General features: G+C 30.9%; 5 protein-coding genes across 5 annotated transcripts; 3 read left to right on the forward strand and 2 right to left on the reverse strand.

Annotated features, from left to right (window-relative positions):
- Positions 1–564: 564 nt before the first annotated feature.
- Positions 565–2897, reverse strand: LOC113851027 (protein IQ-DOMAIN 1-like). Its single transcript, XM_027481518.1, has 5 exons — positions 2832–2897; positions 2496–2747; positions 1723–1941; positions 1293–1406; positions 565–1197 (listed from the first exon to the last, which is right to left on the reverse strand). Exons 1-5 carry the CDS (start codon positions 2895–2897, stop codon positions 565–567), a joined length of 1284 nt encoding a protein of 427 aa, XP_027337319.1.
- Positions 2898–5287: 2390 nt separating this feature from the next.
- On the reverse strand, positions 5288–11778 carry LOC113851029 (IQ domain-containing protein IQM1-like). Its single transcript, XM_027481519.1, has 9 exons — positions 11639–11778; positions 7748–8167; positions 7489–7603; positions 7181–7246; positions 7011–7099; positions 6812–6899; positions 6170–6400; positions 5836–5937; positions 5288–5692 (listed from the first exon to the last, which is right to left on the reverse strand). Exons 1-9 carry the CDS (start codon positions 11776–11778, stop codon positions 5288–5290), a joined length of 1656 nt encoding a protein of 551 aa, XP_027337320.1.
- Positions 11779–13059: 1281 nt separating this feature from the next.
- LOC113851348 lies at positions 13060–14333 on the forward strand. The gene is made up of 2 exons (XM_027481811.1): positions 13060–13210; positions 13799–14333. The coding sequence occupies exons 1-2, from the start codon at positions 13171–13173 to the stop codon at positions 14047–14049; spliced, it is 291 nt and encodes a 96-aa protein (XP_027337612.1). The 5' UTR covers positions 13060–13170; the 3' UTR covers positions 14050–14333.
- Positions 14334–16936: 2603 nt separating this feature from the next.
- Positions 16937–18115, forward strand: LOC113851524 (EPIDERMAL PATTERNING FACTOR-like protein 3). Its single transcript, XM_027482033.1, has 3 exons — positions 16937–17304; positions 17593–17645; positions 17752–18115. The coding sequence occupies exons 1-3, from the start codon at positions 17223–17225 to the stop codon at positions 17983–17985; spliced, it is 369 nt and encodes a 122-aa protein (XP_027337834.1). The 5' UTR covers positions 16937–17222; the 3' UTR covers positions 17986–18115.
- Positions 18116–20491: 2376 nt separating this feature from the next.
- LOC113850096 (coatomer subunit zeta-2-like) lies at positions 20492–23559 on the forward strand. Its single transcript, XM_027480462.1, has 6 exons — positions 20492–20669; positions 21388–21547; positions 22444–22591; positions 22687–22764; positions 22851–22935; positions 23171–23559. The coding sequence occupies exons 1-6, from the start codon at positions 20658–20660 to the stop codon at positions 23228–23230; spliced, it is 543 nt and encodes a 180-aa protein (XP_027336263.1). The 5' UTR covers positions 20492–20657; the 3' UTR covers positions 23231–23559.
- Positions 23560–24437: the final 878 nt, after the last annotated feature.

Raw genomic sequence — 24437 nt, forward strand, 5'->3', positions numbered from 1 at the left:
ACACACCAATACCATTAATAATCAATTCAGAAAAAAAAAAGGGGGTAAGAACATGTCCCAACTCTCATCCTTGCTGTTCTAGATATTTTAGATAGCAAAGACATGGATGTAGTAGTACTTGCAATACAAATGAGTGTTAAAAAAACACCATATGAATGAAACAAATCACTCGCTTGACCATAATGTTTAACATAAAAGCCTGCATTATGCATTCATACAAAAGCTTAGATGAAGAGTCAGCTTCATCCTAAAGCTCATATTTCGTACTTCAAACTTCTTGATAGTGTAACATCATACTCATTATAAATGTTCTCCCAAGAGTTTAACATGAATAATCCCAAAAACAAAGAGATACTGATTAAAAATTGGTGTAAAAACACCTTACAAATTGAAACAATGTGCTCTTTCATCTTCACACCAAACCACTTGTGTTATCTACACTATGAATTACAACTTATATATGTGTTCTCATACACACACATTCATCTCACCAAGTTTAGGTGACAATGAACAACAAGCTGTTGGACTCACTGAAATAGAAAATTGGAGCCATTGTCATGGCAACTACTTATCTTCAAATGTATATCGTTTTTGATAACTTGCCCTTAGAGGTGTTGCATATAGATCCTTCCATATATTAGCTGAAGGATAGGAGCCAGAACTGCTTCTAGTAACTCCACTTAGTGACACACAATCATCCATAAAGATTCTCTTTGAATTCTGAGAAGAAAACCTACAGGCTTTCAGTTTAGCTTTGGTTGATGCTGTCAGATTCATGTAGCTTGGTTTACCAACATTTCTTTCCTCAGTTGCTTCCACCATAACATTGTTGGTAGATGGTAGAGTAGGTGATCCTGATGTGCATGAAGTTGACACGGGACTATCATCATACATGCATTCAGAGCTTATGGCTGAAGATGATGGAGTTGATTGACTGGTTGTAAGAGATTTAGTTGAAATCCTGGTTGTCACACCATTCCTTCTTGCTTTGACTGAGCCATTTTGTTGATTTGAACTAAAGGGAACGACAAGATCATCACTTTTACTGGTCACTATAGTCATGTCAGGTGAGTCCAAATACATCTCTTCCATCAACCTGTTTTCCCATGGCTTAGATGCCATCCAGCGTTCTAACATGCTCCATCCAGTCACTGACTTAGCACCTCTTGAGTTTGGACTAGCACTCATTGTTGATTTCTGAAAGCAAGCAAAGTTTATAAAGCACATATGTTTTAGTAATCATTTCATTACTAAGACCACAAATACAGTACATCTTTTCTAAGCTTCATTACCTGCTTGGAGATAGAGTATTGCATTGTTCTATCCCTCTTGATTGCTCCTTCCTGCCTCATTTGTAATTTTGCTTTGACTTCTTCCACTGTTCCCGGAATGTCACACCATCCTTGCTGACAATAGACATGGAAAATTTTGCTACTAGTTAACAACTCTTTGTATGTGTGTTTAGGTGAATGTTTGTAAACTTGGTTTTGTAGAATTGATTTTGCTTTAAAGTCAATTTAAAGTGATGTGATTTATGTCTATTCAAATGAGTTTAGAGGAAAAATCAATTCGGTTCGGACCAACCAAACATGTTGGGCATTCATTCAACGTGATTTTAGCGATGCAAACGTGTTTCGAAACACACATCAATCAACTTGAAAAGGCATCAACATTACAGAATGTCACACAATCTTGAGGCAAATTGTGAAAAACTTATGATACCTCAGCCTGCTTAGCAGGATCAGCATGATCATTCAATAGTTTCTCCACAGCTTTCCCTTCTGGAGACTTCCTCACATTCCTAGCCTTGACACGTGCTTGAACTCTCACGAGAGCTTGCATGCACCTTAGAGTAACTGCTGCTTGCTTCCTCACTTGCCGACCACGAAATATAGCTTGCAGCCTCACCACTGCCCTCAGGGCCCTCAAAGCTCGTCTTGCCTGCAACACAAACAAGACGTCTCAAAATAAACTACGAAAGGAGAGAAAATAAAAACTAGACAAAACAAATGCAAGCACAAGAAATATACATTCAACATCCTAAGCATAACCTATCAAAAAAGTAAATCATTATTTATCCAAAATAAGTTAACCCAAACATGTGCTAAATTATATTCCCATAGTTCAGCATTCCCTTAAGCTACCCTATTAAAGTAAGGATTTCTTTACTTTATATGGAATATCATGTCTCACACTTCCCAATAAAAAAAATATACATTCTAACAAAAATATATAATTCTGATTATATGCACTTATCTCAGTCATATCCAAAGATTCAAAATTAATTTTATCAAAATCATTTTTACTCAACTTTAAACTAAACAAAAAGCAAATAGGCACCAAAGAAAACTCCATAACTCATTGCAAGGATCAAGATTAGAAACAGAAACCCATAATAACTAAAAAAACTTGAAGAGAGAAACAATTTGAAAAGCAGAAGAAGGTGCATCATGATCATACACAAGATTTGAAATTAGGCAAAGATTCACAATTACCAAGAAGCCTCGAAACACAGCCTGGATGCGAATAGCAGCCCATTCCTGCTTGATCACCACGAAGTCTTTGAGTGGAGTTCTTACCACAGCAGCCACTGCAGCAGCAAATGCTTCATCAGCCACCACAAAAGAAGACTTGTCAAAACCACCACTACCACCCTGTCCCTTCTTCATTGAGGATCCAATCCCATAGCCTTCTGAAGAACTCCTCCATAACTTCCACTTTCTCTTACTCTTATCACCACCCTTCTCCTGAAAAATGCACAATCATACTAAATAAACATCGCCAGACCAAAACAAAGCAACAAAAAAAAATCCCAGAAAAATTTTTCAAACTTGATCATTTGCGGATGGCTTTCTGAGAGAAATAAGCGACTTAAGCCATCTTCCTGAACCACCCATTTGGGAAAAGAACACGTTTTTGCAGAGGAAAGGACAGTGTCAGATTCTGAGAATGCGAAAGATTGCAACAGCAAGTAGATGTTGATGCAGTGTTTGTCGTGTGCTTGGAGCTAATGTTTGTTGGCTTAATTAAGAGAGAATGCGTAGAAGAAGAAGTGTTTTGAAATTTGAAATGTTTGTGAAAAGAAAAAGTCGAAATGAACAGAAAAAGTTCATAACGGATACTAAGACTTTTTTGCTTTTCTGATTTTCCCATGTCCCACACTCAGAGTTGACTTGTCACCAATGCCACCATTGACTAGCCAGAAACGCTCACATTTCAAGATGAGAGTCTTCCAGGCCCATCTAAGCCCATTGGAATAAAGCCCAAAATGTCGATTTTGTTTTGGGGATGCACTGCTGCAGTATAATTAGATTTGCAGATAAAAAATAATGATAATAATTACATTTGAAAATATAAATTAAAATACACACACATATAACATATTTATATAAGTGTCTGTTGTTACTCTTATGGAAGTAATTTTTATTTAAAATACCTTTATCATTCATATGATTATAAGAGAGAGAGAAATATAATTTAGACAAAAATTATTTAATTAGGAGTGACACTTAAAGAATGATAATAAACAATTTTTTTTATATACACAAAATTAAAAAGGTTGGGAATTATTTTTTATGTTGTTAATTCAAATTTTAAATTTATTACTAATTGGTAATTACTCTTCAACGAATTGCATTGGATGCTTCAAAGACGTTATTTTACAATTTAATCATTTCATCTTTCTGAACTTTTTACTTCTAATGCCGAGTAGATTAGGTTCTTCACTTGTGTGTTTCTTTTAGCATTTTTAATGTCATTGGATCAGTGGATTAGAGATTCTTCGTCAAGCTTTTCAATTCATATGCTTTTTATTTAAGCGTTTCCTTTTTGTGTTTCTTTGTTTCATTGGATCAGTAGATGAGAAGTGTTTTCAGCATGTTTGATAGTCTTTCAAAAGAAAAAACAATCAATTTGATTTAATATGAAAACTTAGACAATGCATATTATAAAATGAAGTGAATGGGATTTAAACATATGTAAAGCATATTACATACTACAATGGTAAGTCAACTTTGATTTGGCATGTTTACTATACAGAACTGACTCATGAAAATCACAATGAATTTTATTTAGTTTCTCTGTGGGCGAAAACCAGTTGAAAGTTTTGATGATTTTTTTTGTCAACAAAGTCATAATGAATTTTAGTTGATTTATTAGGCTTCATTTCCCTAAACTTGGAGTAGGGTGAAAGAAAAGGGACCAAGTAAATTTATGACCAGTTAAACACGACATGGAAGATTTTTCAATCTTTATAGTAGAAAATACTCTCTAGATTCGTTGTCGACTCAGTGAAATTTGGTCAATTTGGCTCATGACTAGGAAACATTTATGTCTTTGAACCACATCAAATCTTGACCCTTTTCATCTTTTTGTTTTTTCTTCTGGTAACACAACCCATATCTTGACTTTGAAACACCTACCGAATTAAGTGCATATGAACAATACTGTCACCAGTCATGACATTAGGGACTGCATCGTTGTTTAAACCATTAAGAATTAATAAAAAAAATATTAATAATATATTTTTTAAAGAATTTAAATATTAAATGAAATTTATTGAAATTGAAAAATTAGATAGATTCTATTTTTTTATTCTTACTTTAACTAAAAGTGTGTTAAAAAAATATGTTAAAAAGTATTTGTTAACACTATACATAATATTTATATCATTATTTTATTTTTCACCTTTTTTAAATTATTTTCATACAGACATATAAAAAGTACATCAAAATTACAAAGTAACACGGGAGATATCTCCTTTAACAGTTCAAAAAAGATTTGGCATGTCAACGTAGCATGGTTTGGTTTAAGTATGTCCATATTATCTGTATGTGGAATATGATACCGATTTTGCTCAACACTGACGCAATGCCATATCCACACCATAATGACCGGTCAATTGCTGAGAATACTTGGTGAGGAAGAAAGAGGGAGTAACAGCACATTGTTAGAAATTAGAAAAGTATCATTAAAAAAATAGTATTTGACTTACAAGAATGGAAAAGATTGACCCAACTCCCAAAATACAATTGGGTAAACAAATGAGAGAAGGAAAAAAAATGATTCATCAGAATCTAAATGACCAAAAGAATTGGCCAAGAAAAAACTAAATGAAAAAAAATAAACCATGGGTTAGACTTAGATGTTGTGTTGTGTTGTGTGATGTGACATTTATCCTACATATTCCATACTAATGGTTTAAATTAAAAGCTTGAAGCAGTTCCTATGCTTAACATAGCTCAAATATTGAACACATAACCTAAGCAGGTAAGTGATTTTTGGTACACTAATTTGCGGGAGTAACATGCACTCTTGGGCTAGGAATTCCCATGTGCACAAGCCTAGGGGATAGGTGGATTTTTGGACTTGGCCTTGGTGAAGGAATGGGTGCCTTGGTAGCAACTTTTCCATGGTTGACTCTAGGTGACAGATTCAGCTGTTCAAGTGCCTTAACTTGGAGTTTTGGAGGGTACTCTCTTACACAACCAATCCTAGGACCAGCACCAGTGGTCCATTTTATTGATAATGCCTTGTTCTCTTTAAGTTGTGAAGCTTCCATATTGGTCACAGAGTGACCCATATTATCTTTATTGCAATATTTGGCAGTGGAACTAGCATTATTAGCCTTTGTGGACTCAAACTGTGGCCCCTCATCAATAGAAGGTGGGACATCTTCATCAATTGCATACTTCTGCAGAAGGGAATCATGAAATTACGAATGGTCATTCATATTTTCAACGGGTTGATGCTTAAGTGATCTCAATTCAAGGTTAAATGATTCAAAATAAACAACTTCAACAGTAATTAAAGAATGCCTTGAAATGAGTCATTTACCTTTACATTTGTCAAGTCCACGTTATGTTCCATCAAGAAGCCAATGAATTCCATAAAGTTCTTCTTTGTAGGACAGTAATGACCGCTGTAGGGCCATATTGCCTGAATAAGAATTGATGAACATTAATTTGAATATAAAGGAAATTAAAATGCAAGCTGTTCAAATTTTTTCCTTAGTTTCTCTTTCGGTGCTGAGGAATTCCTATAGTCCTGTAACCAATCGAGCTTTCCCTTTATCACAAAATTACAACGCTGTACTAGTAAAAATAAACATTTTCATTTTGTGGTGTCAAAAAATTATCAAAGGTATGAATGTATAAAAAATGTGACATACATTAAGAACTCCATCTTGGGCAACCAATCTTCCAGATGCAATAGTAGCACCCCCAGCTAAAAAACTTGAGTGTTGAAATTGGCCTTTCTTTTTCTCCCCAATGTACAATATTCTAGATGAACTAAGAACGAAAATCCACTTGGATCCCTCAACAGTATGCACAAGGTTTTGGCTTTTTCTATATATAAGCCTTCCTCCTTTGACAATCACTTCATATGCTTCCCTTTCTTTCTGCATTTGCAAGCAACAAAATGAACCCCTCTCAAAATAAAGAATATTGGTGGCTGCTAATATTGTGGAAAGTCAAAACTATTGAAAAGCATAGCGAATAATTTGTCCAAAACTAATATTCGCAACAAAACTCAAGCATTTTGGGTGTAGTCTTAAGTGCATTGAATGCATTGATACAAATGCCCTATTGATAGTTTACTAATCAATGGATTTTGTGCCTAAATTTTAACTTTATAGTCAACAAAGCTAGGCAAGTCCATACAACATTGGCACTTAAGAATTGACCAATATTTATATATATAGCACATGGCTTTCGTTACTTCCATCAATATATATATATAAAAAGAAAAACATTTAAGTCTCATAATACGTTATGTGACATCGTCAATGTCATGGGATGAAACTACTTACGGGTCCAAGATATTTTATGCACTGTCTATGCAATTCACTTCTTGGGCACCCTTCTAGATTTACTTCTTTTCCATCTCCAACATCCAACCTTCACGCACCGACATGCAATTATGAGAATATACAATTATAGCGATCAGAAATGTGCTCAAATATTTTTACAAAATAAGTATTCTATTAAGGGCATTATAAGTAATTTTACCAGTAGAAGAAAGGTTGTGAACTTTGGCTATGAAACCAAACATCATAGTATAAATGCAAATTGTGCCCATAACGATGACGAGGATCAATCTGCAAATTAGAAAGCAGTCAAGGAGGGGCCCAGAAAAATAAAATTTAAAAATTAGTCAAGGTATGGATGGATGAGCATACAGCTTCAAGCCAGTGCCTTAAAGCTAATTTCTGCGCTTTATCATCTTTGCACAAACCTTTTCCCACCTAAAAAACAAAAAGTTATATTAATAACAAAATCTCAAGAAGAAAATTTGTCGGAAAGAGAATGAAAACTTTGAATTCCTCTCTATGGTCCCAGTCAAACATATAATTGGAAAAGCCAAATTATGTAAAGTCAATTATATTTCAAGCAAATAATACGTGTTTTTAGAAACCAAAACAATATATATATATATATATATATATATATATAAAGACATTACTAGCCTTTGACACGAAAAAGGTACCTTAGCAGCCATAGTTCTAGCCCTTGCCCATTTTGAAACAGCTGTTTCTGATTTAACAGAGTCAAAATGTGATATAGAACACCTGCTAAGAGCAGCAAAGTCTAAAGCCTTCCACCTGCAAGATTTCATAGAAAACAATTAATTAAAACAATCACTAGGGAAAATACATTAAGCACTAATCACTTATTCCTAATAAAACTTAAAATTCCTTAGCCATAAAAAAATATAAATAAAAACTTAAGATATTTATTGAACCAACCATAGTTCCTCACAAACAACTGCACAATCTGCTAGATTTCTTCTAGTCCTATAGCTCTTGTAAACTTTTTGTAGCTTTATTGCAGCTACATCAAGTTCTCCAATGGACTTTGGTGAAAGCCAAATTTCTGGTTTTGCTAACCCAATTGTGGGGCTTTGTACATTGAACAGGCCTTCACCTTCATTCTTTGAACCAGAATTATCAGAAAGTAGATATTTGAATGAAAATGTGGTTTGCAGCTTCAAATTTCCCATCTTTCTTCTCTTGGAACATGTAGATTCTTCAGTAATAACATGATCCAATTCTTCAGGTTTATACAAGTCATCATAATTTCTTCCCTTCTTGAAGCTCATTGTTCTGAATGTGATTTCTCTTTCCTTTGATTCATAGTCCACGGCTCTTACAATTACCATTTGCACTCTGCAACAAAATAAGAAAAACTGAGTTATTCACAAGTAATTAAAACTTTCAATTAAGAAGTAGTATACTATATTACCACACAACAACCTTGAAAACATAGGATATGTTCATTTTCAAGGTGACATATAAAAGTCACTATAAGCATTTTCAACTGAAAACTGATAACTGAATAATCATAAGTGTCAGAAAGACGGTGTCACCTTAAAATATGAAGTCAGCTTCACTTTATGCTAAGATAGCACTTGAGTTTTGGCACTTCCCTTCTCTTTTATAAGGCACAAGTTTGGAATACATGAAAAGGGTGCAAGCTTTTTCAGTTGGCACTTTCAATTACGTAAGAGGCAGGGATTGCAGAAAAATATGACCCTTTGGAATTTTAATTACCTATGATTTATGAACTCGTTTAGTTTGAATAGAAAATAAGAACATTTGCGTGACCTGCGAATCCCATAAAATGGGTTAATTTGAATTGAGAAATTGGAAAATGAATGATGTGACTTGTTGAAAGTGTTGTATGAGTATATTGAAGTTTACACGCGGTGATGTGAAAGAAACAGAACCAGTCAAAAGCTTGCTATTTAAGTACGGTCACCCTTTAAAATGTCTGGTTAATTAATATTTAATAATATTTATAATTTTTAATAGTGTACTTTCAACATATTTTTAATAAAAATTGTTAATTTTAATTAATATCTCTAAATACAAGATAGAAAAATCTTCAAAAATATATTAAATGAATTTTGTTTTTAGAATACTAATTTTTTTTCATTAAACATTTTTTAATAACATTAAGATAGTTTTTTAAAATAATTAAAAGAATTTTGTTGACTTAATAAAGTGGAACACTATTATTTTTTATTATTTAGATAATTTAAAATAAGATAAAATATTTTATCTTATTTATAGGTTTTTTTTTTCTTATTTTGAGATGTGAAATCAAACAAGATAGAGTTGATTTATCTGGGATTAATTTCTGATCATTTCATCAAATTTTTAAATGATAGCATAAAAATTGCAACATTTTCATATGAAATACAAATGATAGTATAATAACTTTGCTTGGCTTGTATATCCAATTAAAATGAGTTGTTAGTGGCATTTGTTTTGCAAACAGAATTTGGGCGTGATGTATAAACGAAAATGTTGATTGGATTCTTTTGTGTAAGATTTAATAAAATTTTATATAAATTTCTCTTAATTTATGTAGTATATTTTTATTATATAAATAAATAACATATAAATAGGGGAATTAAGTCAAAGGAAGAATTTTGCGTGAAATTTTATTAGATCTCATATAGTGTAGACTTAATTTATTATTTTTTTTGTTTTTAATAAGCACTAATTAGTTTCTAAACTTAAATGAGTTGTGTATATAATCTTTAAAACTTGAAATATCATTTGTTAGAATATGTTTGATATCATTTTAAAAAACAGTTTATAATTTTTAAAAATAAAATATAACACAAATTTATACCACATTTTGTTTTTAAAAACAAAATTATTTTTAAAAATGAAATTAAACATACTCTTAATCTTTAATTTTATAAAAAAATATTTTTTTATTATATATTTAATATTGCTTTGCATTAAAAATGATTAAAGTAAATATTATTTTATAAAGTTATGGATTAATAAAAAGTTTTTGAAACCTCTAGCCCTAACGAGAGAGTATTTTTTTTAATGAGTTTATGACATTTTTTTTTATCTATAAGTTAGTCGAGTTGTTGAATAAAAAAATATATAATTTTTAAAAGATAGTTTGTTTAAGTTACTTTAAATAACATTTAATTTATTAAAAATTATCTTATATATATATATATATATATATATATTAACCTTTTAAACAATTTATACTTATATAAAATAACTTTAATACTTTCATTTTATTCTCTTTAATCCTTTTTATAAGAATTTTTTAAATAAAAAATTTAAAATAATTCATATAAAGCTTTCTTGTGCATCAACGAAGAGATTGAAACACCTTGTTAAATGTTAGAGTATTTAGTGTGAGTAAAATTTTTCTTATAAAATAGGAATTAATGGACAAGTTGAATAAGTGACAAAAATTTAGGTTCCCTAATATATATCCCAACGACTAGTATGTAAGAGCTGATAATACAACCATAGTGCTATATATGACTTGAATGAAGAGGAGAACACGACTCAAAATATCGATTAGAAGTGAATATTTAGACAGGACTGGAATTTTATGTTATGTATTTTTCTCTCTTAATTGTTAGTTATATATTAGTATTTAAGAACAATAAATTAAAGCTATTAATTTAGATTACATGATCCGTTTGAATGTAGATAATAAGTTTACGTGAGTTAAGTTTAAGAAATTTAAAGTTTTACAAACTTTTAAAATCACAACTTTAGTGTAACTTAATTTACGTGAGTCAATTTGCATGATAATAATAATATAATCGGTAATAGACTTATGTGTGTCAGTTCACATTAATCACATTTGTATGTGTTTTTCTTAATTTGAGTTGAAAAAAGGCATAAGTTTATTTAGACTTTTGATTTATTGATCCAAATCTTACATTTTTTAATAAATATATTTGAACTCTGAGATGTGCTCACACACACGAAAAAAGATGGAAAAAAGATATATAAAAAATGGTAAAAATTAATATTTTTTTTAAAAATTATTATTAACTAAATTATTATAAATTTAAAATTTAATTTGTATTATTAATTGAAACTTATAATTTTTAATAAATTTAAATAAATAGAAAAGATAGATAATGGCATAAGAGTAGGAGAGCATGAATCTGTGAACTTTTGTTTTCCTTTTTGACAACATTTGCAGTGTTAATGGTTATCTCTTTTGCGAAGAGAGATTTCAAGGGGTGGAAAAATTATATGTTTCCAGAAAGGAAGTCAGATTTTTTTATATTATATTATAAGAGAATACAATAAGATGTGATATAATGGTCATATGGTTTTCTATTTTGTTTTTATAAAAATAAAGTTAAACTTACATTTGATCAAATCAATTTTAGATTTTTCTAAATTTCATCATCTTTGATTTTTTCGTTTAATCAAGTTACTTTGCTGTGCTATTCTTAGTTTTAAATCAAATATATAATAAATTAGTTTGCATGTGGAAGAAAAAACAAAGATAATTATAGTAATAATTAACATTTAATAATTTATATACTAGAGGCGAAGAATGAACAAGAAAATCAAACATAGGAATATAAATCAGACAATAAAATCCAAAGAGCATGAAACATCAAACGAGTGTTTCCTGGGACAGACGCAAACTGCAGCATCATATTCATATTGAATTTCAAACGTCGATTTTGGTACATGATTTTAATTAGTCGAAGTCATGAAACTAATAAAATAAGTGGATGATTTTTCATTGTTTTCAACGCGGTTCCTCTTGATGGTCATCACGAACCATTCTTCGTGTTTTGAAACTCATCGCCATAAATGTATATATATTGTTTTTGCTCGCACAAAACGTTACTTCGACCTTGACTCAGCTCCATGCGGTCCCAGTTTCTTATAGACCCTTGTCGTGAATCATCACTTTCGTTTTCATGCACAATTTCGTGTGTTCCATGCTGTGTTCTTCCATGTTCAGAATTAACCAACATTATTCCCAACCTCACTATATAGAGGAAGAACAAACATGTGTTCTTGACAAAAACAAATAAGTGTAACAAGGACAAGTATTCAGTCAATGTAATCTACAGGTAAAATGAATAATGAAGCTTATTGAAAAATTAGTACATATATGATTTTAATATAATTCATATTCAATACTTTATGAGTGTATTAAAGTATCCGATATTGAATTAAAGAAATGGAAAACAGTCTTTTTATACACAGTTGATTTTTAGCTTTGCGAATGCTGCGGCAATGATATTACTTCATTAAATGTAGTAATTATACGTAGGTCCAAAGGTCAATTCTGAAGTCTATAAAATTAATTTGATTGCAATGGTATACATGATAGTATAGAAGCTTCTACATAATTTGATTAAATCTCCGATTTAATAAAGAATGTTAACATTCAACAGTTGAGAAAATTCAAATCTGCATGCTATAGATTTTTCATACGAAAAATAAATGATAGGATGTAATAATGTATTTTTTTTTAATAAAAATACTATTTTTAATATTTAACCCTATTTTTAGGTATTTGTATTCAGTCTTAAAGGTTAAAGTTAATAAAATTTAATAATAAATATAAGTATTGATATAATCTAATAAGATGAAAAAGATTAAAAGATATTAATAAATGCTAAATAAAGATTGATATTATTGAAATGCTTATAATAAAAAAATATTGTTATTGTATTATGTGCCAAAAGCATAACGAAGAAGGGTTTCTATGCGTAAACATATAGGACCAGCACGATATAATCTAATAAGATAATATATACAAGGAAAAATGCTATCACCACCAAAGAAAAAAGATTGGAAAATGCTGAGGCACGTTTTCCATTTTTTTAGGGTAAAATTTCATTTACACCTTAGTCTGTTAGTCATTCATATTACTTAGTGATGTATACACAATACAATTTTAATTAAAATACTTGAATGATATAATAACTTTTAATATTATCATTACTGATTATAAATTTATATACGAATGATTTATAACACTTTTTTTATTGATAAAAACTCATTAAAAATAAAAAATTATATACATTTCACTTTTAATTTTATTTTTTTGTTTATTTTTTAAATTTTTTAACTAATAATAAAAAATACGATACAAATATATTCTTAACATTCATCTTAACATAAAAATAAAAACAAAAACTTTTACAATAATTACTTTAAAATTTCATGTAAAATTAAACTCATTTTACAAAATAATAAAAATATTTAAAAATATCAAAATAATGATCATTCTTTATTCACCCTTCCCCAACAAAGTTGATAAACAAAAGAATAGAAGAAACTGGTTTAACTACTAAAAGTATAAAATCGTTGTACTTTATTATAGCCTCAAACTCAAGCGTACCTAAAACACTTGAATGTCAGAAATGGAACCTAAGCCTAAAGACTCGCTTTCAGGTATCATCATCCAAAACTCTCATATGCTTCCAGCTTTACTATTATGGAACGAAATCTTTCATCTGTTGCAATTCTGATTTCATTTGCGACCTTAGTTTCAAAAAAGTGCCTTCTGATCCATTAGACGTTCTTGTTAATGTTGATTACAATACGGGAATACCCTTTGAGTTTTAGAGTTAGAAGATTTAGAGGGAAGAGGGAAATTTGAGATTAGAGAACTTACCAATATCACCCACATGTTTCTTCTCTTCCTCATTGATGAAAGTTATTTCCTTTATTGTTGTGGGGAAGATTTAGAGGTTCTTCGAATTTTTCTTTTACGATTTTCTTAACATAGACACAAGAACCTGCTATAAGAAATCAATAAATAGTATGATTTTGTTGAAAGTTATGACATTCAATGTTAGTGTATGATTCTCAGTTCATTGGATCCTCTAATTTTCATAAAAACTTTATATATATAGTCTTATTTTGCAAATTCGTTAGAAAACTTGTTATTATGAATCTTTCTTACGTGTTTCTTGAACAAGATGTAATTTTTTGCCTAAAAAAAGGGATTATAACCCTTTGATCTCTGCTTCTTGACAGAAAAAAATGTAAAAGCACCAAACATTTTTGAGCGAGCTAAAGAGGAGATTGAGGCAGTGTTTCATCATGACAAAACGCCTCGCCATCACAAAGAAACTCATGGGAGAAGTGATGACATTGATAAGAAAACTTCAACTGATGAAGTTAAAGCACCTGGTGTGTTTGAACGGGTGAAGGAGGAGATTGAAGCTGTAGTTGAGGCCATTCATCCCAAGAAAGAATCTGACACTCGTGACACGCCATCAAAGTGATGGCTAGGATGTGCCTAATTTATTTTGTAACAAAGAATGTGAAGCCGAAGAGTTAAAACTTCCATGTTTGCTTTGTCTATTGATTTTTCCTGTGTTGTTGTTTCCTTTAGATATGAATAGTAAATTTTTCTTCTGTTTTAATAGTATATTTGAATGGTAAATCCTTTGTTCCGAAAAAGAAAAACTATCCCTGGACTTGTTCATTATCAATGTGAAAGTTCTACGGTAGATTGTGATCAATAACTTCACTATGTTTCCTATTACTTATTGGCGGCTGATTTTGTACGAACAACGCGTTTATCTTCATGTCACCTGTAAATGGAATTTCATTTGGGATTCAATTATTCTAATATTGGTGTTTAATTACATTCAATTCGCATGGTTAGTTCTATGTGTTTTTGTGTATGTTAACTCTTGCCAATCTACATCTTTGCTGATCCAAATTTAAATCTTACAACCCCAAATTTAAATCTTGATTATGGTTCTCGATTCAAGTTTTGTATCGTTGATGGAGCAGGGGTATTTTGATGCCATTTAAGTCGGGGATACAGTGGCTCAAGTTATTGATTAATCCTAGGAAGGTTTTCTTCTTATGCATGACCTTCAAGAATATATGGACTGGTCTCTCCACTTTTCGGATGTTATGCCTTTGCCTTGGATGTGGTACATAAGATGAGTTTTTATTTTAATGATTATATACACAGCAGTCTTAAACTTCTTACTGGCCACCTTGATAATGCAATGACTGCTGCTGTTCCTTCATTATTTGGTAAGATTTTGCTCATCCTATAGGCTACATAAAAAAATTTGTAAATATATGGCAATCCTTACAAGAACTAATTTCCACGTTGAATGATGCAAAAGTGAATATATGCTCAATCTTTGCTTTATTTGTTTAGTTCCTAAATCTTTTGCCACGCGCAATCCTAAGTTTTTTATTTTTTTGGAGAAATAGAGCACAAGAGAAAAAAAAAGCTTTACACTTTATACACAAATCTAAGCAGAGTTTATGTTTTATTAAACACTTTAAAACCTATTTAAATGTTGCCTTTATGATTTCATTTCCCAGTTAAAGTCACTACCATAGCAAACATTCGTGCACAGGATCCAACTCAACCCGTAACACTTGTCTTTTTTTAATCCCTCGTTGTTTTTTTCTTGAGTCTTATCTCCTTTCAGCAACCCTAAACTCTATATTATTACTAGGGAGGGGCTTTTTCTTTAACTTTCTTGGCAACTGTCTGGTAGGTTAGTAGGTTGATAACATCAGCTTCCTTGACTATAGCACATCAACATATGAAATATCCTTTTACTCAAATCACTCAGCTGTCCTACAACTGCAAGTAATAATTACCAGACAATAGTGTACACCACCTTATAGAGAAGTGTATATATAGTTGCATTTGTTGTTTAGCCGTGCCATTCCCTGATTGCCTTTTAATCTGATTGATGATCTATTCATGTCATTTTGACTACCCTTTATAATTTGTTTTACATAAAGGTGTAATAGATGTAATAAGTACACGATATAATAGAAAGGGAGAGAAAGAAAGAGATAAAGAATGTTAAATGAGGGTTGTTACTAATTGAATGTTTATGAATAATATTTGTGACTTTATAAAAGTTTATTTATTTTAGCCTTTTTTATTTTATTTTTTACTATCATTTTGCACTAAAAATTAAAGTAAATGTTATTTTGCAAAATTAGGGACCAATGAAGGATTTTAAAAATTTTGAAGACTAAAATCATCTGCATAAATAATCTGAGGCACTAATTTGAGGCTTTAACTCTAACTCCTTTACAGTTTATACAACATCACCGATCTTATCTCTTATATTGCTTATCTCTGTGAAACGCTTGCTAACTTATTATCACACAAACTGCACTGACTGTTGTCAATTAGAATATATCAATGGCAACTTTATAGTGTCTGATATGGTCAGCAGAAACAAGGGAAGAGTAATATATAAGCAATACTTCATCTATTTAGTTCACTGAACGCTTTATGTTTTCTAACCTCATATAATTGCGAATAGGACAAAATTTGTGTAGGCGCTATTAGTATTGTTTACCGATTAAAATGTTTTATTTTAATAAAATATTTATATTTAATTAATGAACAACACTAAACTTAAGAAACTGCACCTAAATTTTGTGTTTGTGCATAACTTGTTTGGTGCACTTTTATCCATGGTGCCTTTTGAACTGTAATAAATGATGTAACCGGAATATGCTCTTCATTGAATGTGGTAAATATCCAGCAGGCGAGGAGGGACACCCAAATTCAATGCCAACCAGTAAAGGAATAGCCCAGATTGGATGTTACTGATGAGACTTGTATGTTCTCCAACAACCAACCTATAGAAAGTTGAGAATAGTACCTTATTTAATTCTTTAACTAACTCATTAAATTTTCTTTCCTGCAGAACTGAATGCTCAGAAGCTGATGCTTCATATAACTGGCATTCTGTTGTTGATTTCTTTCTTCCCCATATGGCAAAGAAAGCATCAGAAAAAGGGAAAGCCTGTGTAAGTGTGTGGTATATATGTCAAAGTTTTTTATTAAAGAAAATGATGAAATCTGAAATATCTGATATACATATAAATTTTTGGTCAATAAAATATCTGATATTTATAAGGGTCTTGCAGGTGCTTCAGACAATCAGGCCCAAAAAGGGTGCTGTTATTCTGAATTTGTGGACCATCATATATAGTACTACCAATTTAGATTGATTTGAGAGAGAAAGCTTTGGCTTGTATTGAAAGGTAAGTTATCCAAGGTTAGAGGCGGAAAGACAGTGGAAAAAAGACTAGTCTTTGAAGTTTCTAGTGAGTTGTCAAATGAAGTTGAAAATTGCTGAGGTTTTTAACTGTGTGACAAGAAACCTGAATCACTTGCTTGTGAAGCAAAATCTCTCGGCCAATTCAAAGGTTTTAAAGAGTATCCTTAGAATGTTTGGAGGTCCTGGCCTGCTTTTTGGGATTTGCAGCTTGCAAGCCCCTTTGGTCCCTTCATATATTCCACCAATCATGCCTAGCCACTTATTCTGAGTGATTCAAATCTGCCACCTCTCTCACAAACATTGCCATCAACAACAAACTTCATCACAAACATTGCTATAAGCATAAAAAGATCATCACATTCATCATTTGAGCTTTTGAAGAAAGAAAAATGAAGGGAAGATACATTTGTCTTCTGCTAGCTTTGCAAATAGCGAGTCTTGTTTCTGCAGCAAGAAGGCCGTTTCTCGCAGGTTAGTTACAGTATAAAAAGACTATTTTGAAGTTTGGCTTCTTTCTATTACTTGCTAGAGCTAGATTTTTTCTTGCAATTATGGGCTCATCATGCCTCAGCTTCAACCTTCAACTTACTTAATTGGCAGTGACATTCCTCTAAAACTTTTCAAACATTTGTAACAGGAAAATGGGATTTTAAGTGCTTGTCCTTGTCTACCCTGAGAGTTCAGTGAACATTTTTCTTAGACTATTGTTAGGCTTCCTTTTTTTGTTCCTATGTTAACTCTTCTCACCCTTCTTTCCAGCCCAAGAAGAGGCTTTACAATCTTCACCACCATACACTATAGAATCAAGAAAGGTATGTGTTTATTCATGTGCATGTTTGGAGCTGCTAGGAGGGTCTCATTGGTGTCCTAGTGACTAATGTGTTGTTGTACTGTGTTTATTTTCCCTATATGTTAAAGGGTTTTATGGGCATACAAGATGGGTCAGAGACAATGCAGGAGGCACATGATAGAGTGAGCAAAATAGGGTCTAGTCCACCAAGTTGTGAGCACAAGTGCTATGGTTGTGTTCCATGTGAAGCCATCCAAGTGCCCAATACAAGCAGCAGGCACAGCCATTTGAGCATCCAGTATGCAAATTATGAGCCTGAGAGCTGGAAATGCAAGTGTGGTCCTTCCTTCTACAGCCCATGAACACTGTTTAAATCCATTCAATATTGTTGTTCTGATATCCACCTCAAGTTCATATTTAGTATCTCTTTGTAGTTTGTGAAAAATGTCATATTGAAAGAATTTTAGTAAGTCATCATTATGATGACCATTAATGCCATCAGATAAATCTCATATGCTAATCTAATGAAAACAAAGTGCTCCAACCATCTAAACATAATATAGTTGTTTGAAGTTGGTGGTATCAAACATGTTCATGACTTCAACACTTTTCTGCATGTTAAATATTTATTATTAGGTTTCTAATTAAAAAATAATTTATTCATCAGTTTACCCGATATGAGTTCATTTCCATGTGGATGGACACATCACTATTTTTATTTTTTTAACTTTTAAAAATGTTAACGTCAATTATAATATGAAGTATTAAAAGCAAAGCCTCTCAATTTTTGTACGAGACTCGTAATGAAAAAAAATAATATATATATATATATATATATATATATATATAATATGACTTATTTATATAAATTAATAAAATGTCATACATCTATTATAATTTTTATTCATTATTAAATAAAATTTTAGAGTGATGTTCACATTTTAGGAAAAATCTTTGCACTCTTTAGTCTTCATCCATCCATTAGTTAACTTATTTTTTAAAAATGAAGTATTTATTTATAAAGCATCCATAATGTTAAAAAAATAATTTAAACTTTCTTTTTTGTTTTCTATTTAATTTAATTCAGATCCAATCTAGGCTACATACTTTAATGTGATGAGTGAGTTTATCAATGAATATATTTTGTATATACAAAAATTTAATTCCAAAATTTTACTTAAATGATATTGAGTCACTTAAAACTCAAACTAATTTTTGTTAGTATTTTTTAAAAAAAATTTAATACATTAATTCTATTGTAAGAAAACTATGTGAAATTAATTCTCTTGTATATTATAAAAAGATACAATTACATTAAAAAGTTTGTTAATTTTAATTTTTAGTATTGATTTAATAATAATAATAATAATAATAATTCGGTCTTAAAGACTAACAATAACAATTTTTCTTACAATAAAGCACACAATTAATTGGCCATTCTAGAATTTTACCTAGTCCTAGTCCTATGGTTTCCTTAGTTAGAAAAAAATGAGCCCAGTTAAAGTAGAGACAATGTAGAGCAAAACCAGAGGTGGCAACCAATAACACAGTGTCAAGTGAGTCATCATTCACCAAATTAGTCATAGGTTAATATTCACTCTCTCACATTCGTTTAGAATAATTATGTTTTTGTTCTCTAACACACCCTTTCTGCTTTGAATACAAGTTTATAGCCAAGAGTCCAATACTATTCCCACCTTAACCATGCACAACAAACGAAGCTATCAACCCATGAAGCGTGAATACCAAAAGCTGCACATCAACAAGTAATTAATACTGATACCTGCATACAGTGATCACTAGATATTACACATAACACTTTTTTGGGTAAATAATAAAATCATTTTTCAAAGTGTCATAGATGTTTTTTTATTTATTAAAAATCACATCATGTTGTTAAATTCATTAATAATATTAAATGTTATATTTTTCAATAAAATTTATTTATTTATTTATTACTATATATCTTAATATACATTAAAAATATCAATAATAAGTAATGAAATTTTATATAACATTTTATATCATTAATATGTCAAATTTATTATCTTTTAAAAAAACTTATAAATTCGTATTATCTGTGCTTATGTGTAATATTAGTAACACGTTTTTATAATATAATTTATTATTAATTAAAAATTATAAAAATTACATGTTATATGTTTGAGTCAGTTCCTTAAAATGTGATCCAAATATAAACAAAAGGTACTATAAGTGTAAGATCCCTTTCAAAATCCGGTCTCCTAGCTATCATTACTATAATGCATAATGCAGTCTATTTTCATGCATTGTAACTTGTTCCTACATTTTTGGGCATTTATTTATAAAAACTAAGATATAAGTGTTATTTGTGTTCCCGGTCAATAAAAATAAAAATTTATTCAGTAGTATGAGATAAAATTAAATATAAATATTTTATTAAAATGAAGTATTAATCTTAATTAATACATAATACTAACAAAACTTAAAAATAATAGTATTTCAATTTTTTTGTTAAAAAATAATTTTTTTAACGTGTTCTTAAAAATACATATTAAAAAAAAACTAAATATATCTTATTAAATATTTAAAATTATTATAAAAAAACATGCCTTTAATTTTTTATAATTTTAAAGTAACAAATATTTGTTTTTAACAAAAGAAATTCAAATTTTAACATCCAACACGTATATGTCTTTAGACTCACGTTAAAAAAATAAAATAAAATAATTTTTTACTGTCAAAAACTTTATTTGAAGCCGTTAAAATATAACTATGCAATGTAAATATTAGTTTTACAAAATTACAACAATATCCAAACCTTAAAAATATCAGTTTTAGTTTTAGTTCGGGTTTTGTGAACCGTGAGAGTGTTGAGTGTTAATATTTGATCCACTTTTTATAGCTGCCATTGTCGTTAAAGGGAAGCATTTGTTATTTACCAAATTGCCCTTCTCCTGTAACAGTAGTTGATAATTCCTTGTTCCCTCCCTCACATCGCAGATCTTCAGAACTTCAGAGCGCTGGCAAAAACTTCACTCTTCTCTTTTCAGACATGGCTTCTCAAGTAAGTCTCTTTTCCTTCTAAAGAATCTTCATGTCAAATATCAACCTGTTGTGCACCCATATCACAATTTAATAGCTAAAAACGATAGATTCAGGAAGATATACGAAATGGATAAAATCTTATTTTGTTTCTGCTGGTTGGATCATCAAGTGATCTGGAGTTTGAATAATGATATACCTGCGAATGGATGTCTAAATTTGAGATACTTGTTTTATATCATTTCAGATCTGTTTAGATCATTTGCCTTCTGTGTGTATGTTCGTGACGCTAATAAACTTTCCGACAGAAATGTATGATTTTGTTGATGGGTTTAGTGAATGTGCTGAAAAACATATTTGAACTAACTGTATGAAGGAAATACTCTTTTTACTATATGTTGGCTGTGATTACCTGTATTGAAAACCTGTTATTTGAATTGGGGGATTTTTAGTGCGTTTTCCAATGTCAAATGACATAATCAGCAGTTCTGCTGATATTTCAACTTAGTTGGGAGTGGGAACTAACAAAAAGAAAAATGCTGATTACAAGTTTTTCTTTGAATGGTGTGTTAAAATCAATGAGCCATGTTGCACGCATTCTGCTTGCATTTGCTTTTATGTTCAACAATTTTGCCAACTTTTTAGGGCGGTTGGGGAGAGGTTTCCAATATTTGTGCTATTTGTGATAAATATCATACAGTGCTCCTTAATGACTTGTTGCAATATCGCCACATTTGTAGGGTTTGTGTCCTTCAATAAAAAATATTCTTCTTTTAGACTCTGAAGGGAAGCGTGTGGCAGTCAAGTATTATTCAGATGACTGGCCAACAAACAATGCAAAGTTAGCTTTTGAGAAGTTTGTATTTAGTAAGACTGTTAAGACTAATGCTCGGACAGAAGGTAAGCAGCAGAGTTCGACAATAATTTCATCTGTGAAGTTACCTTATTTTGGATTAGATGCTGGGGATCGGTGGCTTGCTTTATCAATCTAACCATGATTCTTGATGTAATGGATTTGTAATTTTGTTTATTGATTACTTTATTATGCATTTTGGTTTGGTCTTTAAGAGCTTCTATTTGCTGGCATTTATGCCAAGAATTCCATTTATTCTCACTAGAGCTAATTTCTTAACCTCATTAAAATATAAGTCATAACGTTAGGCATAGGCCTTCGACTAAATAATAAATTGAAGAGTTTTTGTGACCTTTTGTATCATGGATGAAAGTGGATATTGTGTCTCAGCATAGTCACATCAATCTGTGTCTGCTTCAGTATACTAAAAAATTGAATTATTTCTTTTCTAACATTCTTATGAGTTGGCATTCCTGTCTCCTGCACGTCAAGTTCAGAAATAGGTTGGGCCATTCTTTACTCAGTTGTGCATTCCTCTCTGACAATGCTTGAAATTTCAAGTGCTCTAAGTATAAAATTTAGACATCCTTTCTATTATTTTAGCCATTAAAACAATGCTTTGCAGAAAGCCATTTTTTTAATGTATCAAATTTTTAATGCAGGTCATCCATGCTACTGAACATGTAGTATTTTGGTTTGTCCCTTTGATGTTAATTGATAAACAGTAAGATTGAGAAGTTGATTACCCTGTCACTAGTGGCAGTAAACAGTAACAGGAGTTTATTATACTGATTTCCAATGTATAATGGGAACATGGAACTGACAATTCAACGAAAGCACTTTTCATCTTACCATACTAATGATAGTATGTTATTATTGTCAGTATTATTCATGTTTATCTTGTTTCTTTTGAAACTGATACATTGTTTACAATTATCTGCAGCCGAGGTAACACTACTTGACAACAATGTCATCATTTACAAATTTGTACAAGACCTGCATTTCTTTGTCACCGGTGGTGATGATGAAAATGAGCTCATTTTAGCATCAGTTCTTCAAGGTTTCTTTGATGCAGTCACCCTTCTGTTGAGGTGTTTTTGGCTGTATTTACTATCTGAATTTAAAAGCAGATGTGCCTTTATTCGACTTGATCTGCTTTGCTTATTCCTTTATGTGCCTTTTACAGGAACAACGTTGACAAAAGAGAGGCACTTGAGAACTTGGATCTCATTCTCTTATGTCTTGATGAAATAGTTGATGGAGGGTATGCATGTATTTCTTAGCCACAACTTTTCTTTCTTGTAAATGTTTAGTTCATTTGCTTTATGCTATTTATTTTTTACCTTACAGGATGATACTTGAAACAAATGGACCTCTTATTGCTGAAAAAGTGACCTCTCATAGCTTTGATGCTGATGCCCCCTTATCGGAGCAGGTAATGCAACTCTACTTCAGCTTGGTTTCCGTTAGTAATATATGCTTTCTATTCAAACGCACATAACTTGCAATAGACCAAATGTGGCTTGGTTATTCCTCAAACTTACATATCCCTTAACATTAATTTTTATAAGCCATTTTTGGAAGCTCTATTTTGAATCAATTTGGACTTTTTGATGGATTAAATTTTTAGCATAACAGTGGCACCTGACAATGAGTTTCTGATATTGCAGACACTAACTCAAGCTTGGGCTACAGCCAGAGAACATTTGACAAGAACCCTTTTAAAATGATGCTTTCATACACAGAAAATTAGCTACTCATATTTGAGTATATATTTTGTCTGTTAATGAGAGTTGTTTAATCCCCTACTTTGTGAGTTATTGAGTCATGAGCACCATACCATTTTGCTGACAATTTTTCCTCCTGTATCTCAGTTATTATTTGTGAAATTCAGGGAAGAAGTTATTAATCCAAAATAAACAAGCATGGGGGAAAAAACAAAGCAAGCTCTATAATGTAATATTCGTGTCACGGTTAAGATTTGGTTTCCAGGATTAACTGATCAAGTTTGTATAACCCATTACCCCTTAAATGGCTATATGTCTTCCAGGATATTTGTTATACATTCTTTACGAACTATTCTTAACCTTTTTTTTTACACAAATCATGCATTTGTATACTACGTACGTTATAGTTATCAGAGCTTTATCCCTAATTTCCTTACGGATGGTGTATGAATTTTTCAACTTAACTATTAGCTAAGTAATTGCTTGGCTAGAAGCTATATATACTATTTAAAAAACCACACTTCTGACTTTTGTGCAGACTTGATTCATTCCACGTATGCTGATGCAGAGTATGAGGGAACAACTGAATTAAGTAATAATTACCAACGCTAAGTTTGATCTAGTCCTATTCCCGACTAGGATTAACCCACGTTAGCCACTTAAAGATTTAATTAACTGATTTGCCAAAATAAAGAAATAAATAATTAAGATAAAGTTAATTTGTCTATACAAGGGAACAATTAAGGATATATTTACGAGTAAATTAGGTAAGCGGATGTGATTGGATCAGTTGTTCCACACTAATTTGCTGCACTTAAACTAACCTACCAAATATAGTCCAACATCTGCTAAAAGTTAGCAATATGTCATCAGCTACAGCAAGAAGTTGCCTTATACAAATTTAAATGATTTCTACTTTCCAAAATAACTACAAGAATTTAAGGACACTAATAATATAGAGAAATATATTTGAAATATCTCCGAGTTTAAAAGTATACACCAAAAGACCAACGTTGTTCAACTTTTGAATAATAACAACACTAATATCGAATATAGTATCAAAACCTCTATATATTTGCATACTATACAAAACTACCATTTAGTCCACAATTATCTCAATCTGATATATCGTTAACCCTTCATCAAGTCACGTGTAATGTGAGAGATTCACTATAACAGTCCTATCTCTTGGTTTTGAAAACCCACTTCG

The sequence above is a fragment of the Abrus precatorius genome, unplaced genomic scaffold, assembly GCF_003935025.1.
Source record: "Abrus precatorius isolate BTA unplaced genomic scaffold, Abrus_2018 Scaffold9, whole genome shotgun sequence".
Classification (NCBI taxonomy): Eukaryota; Viridiplantae; Streptophyta; class Magnoliopsida; order Fabales; family Fabaceae; genus Abrus; species Abrus precatorius.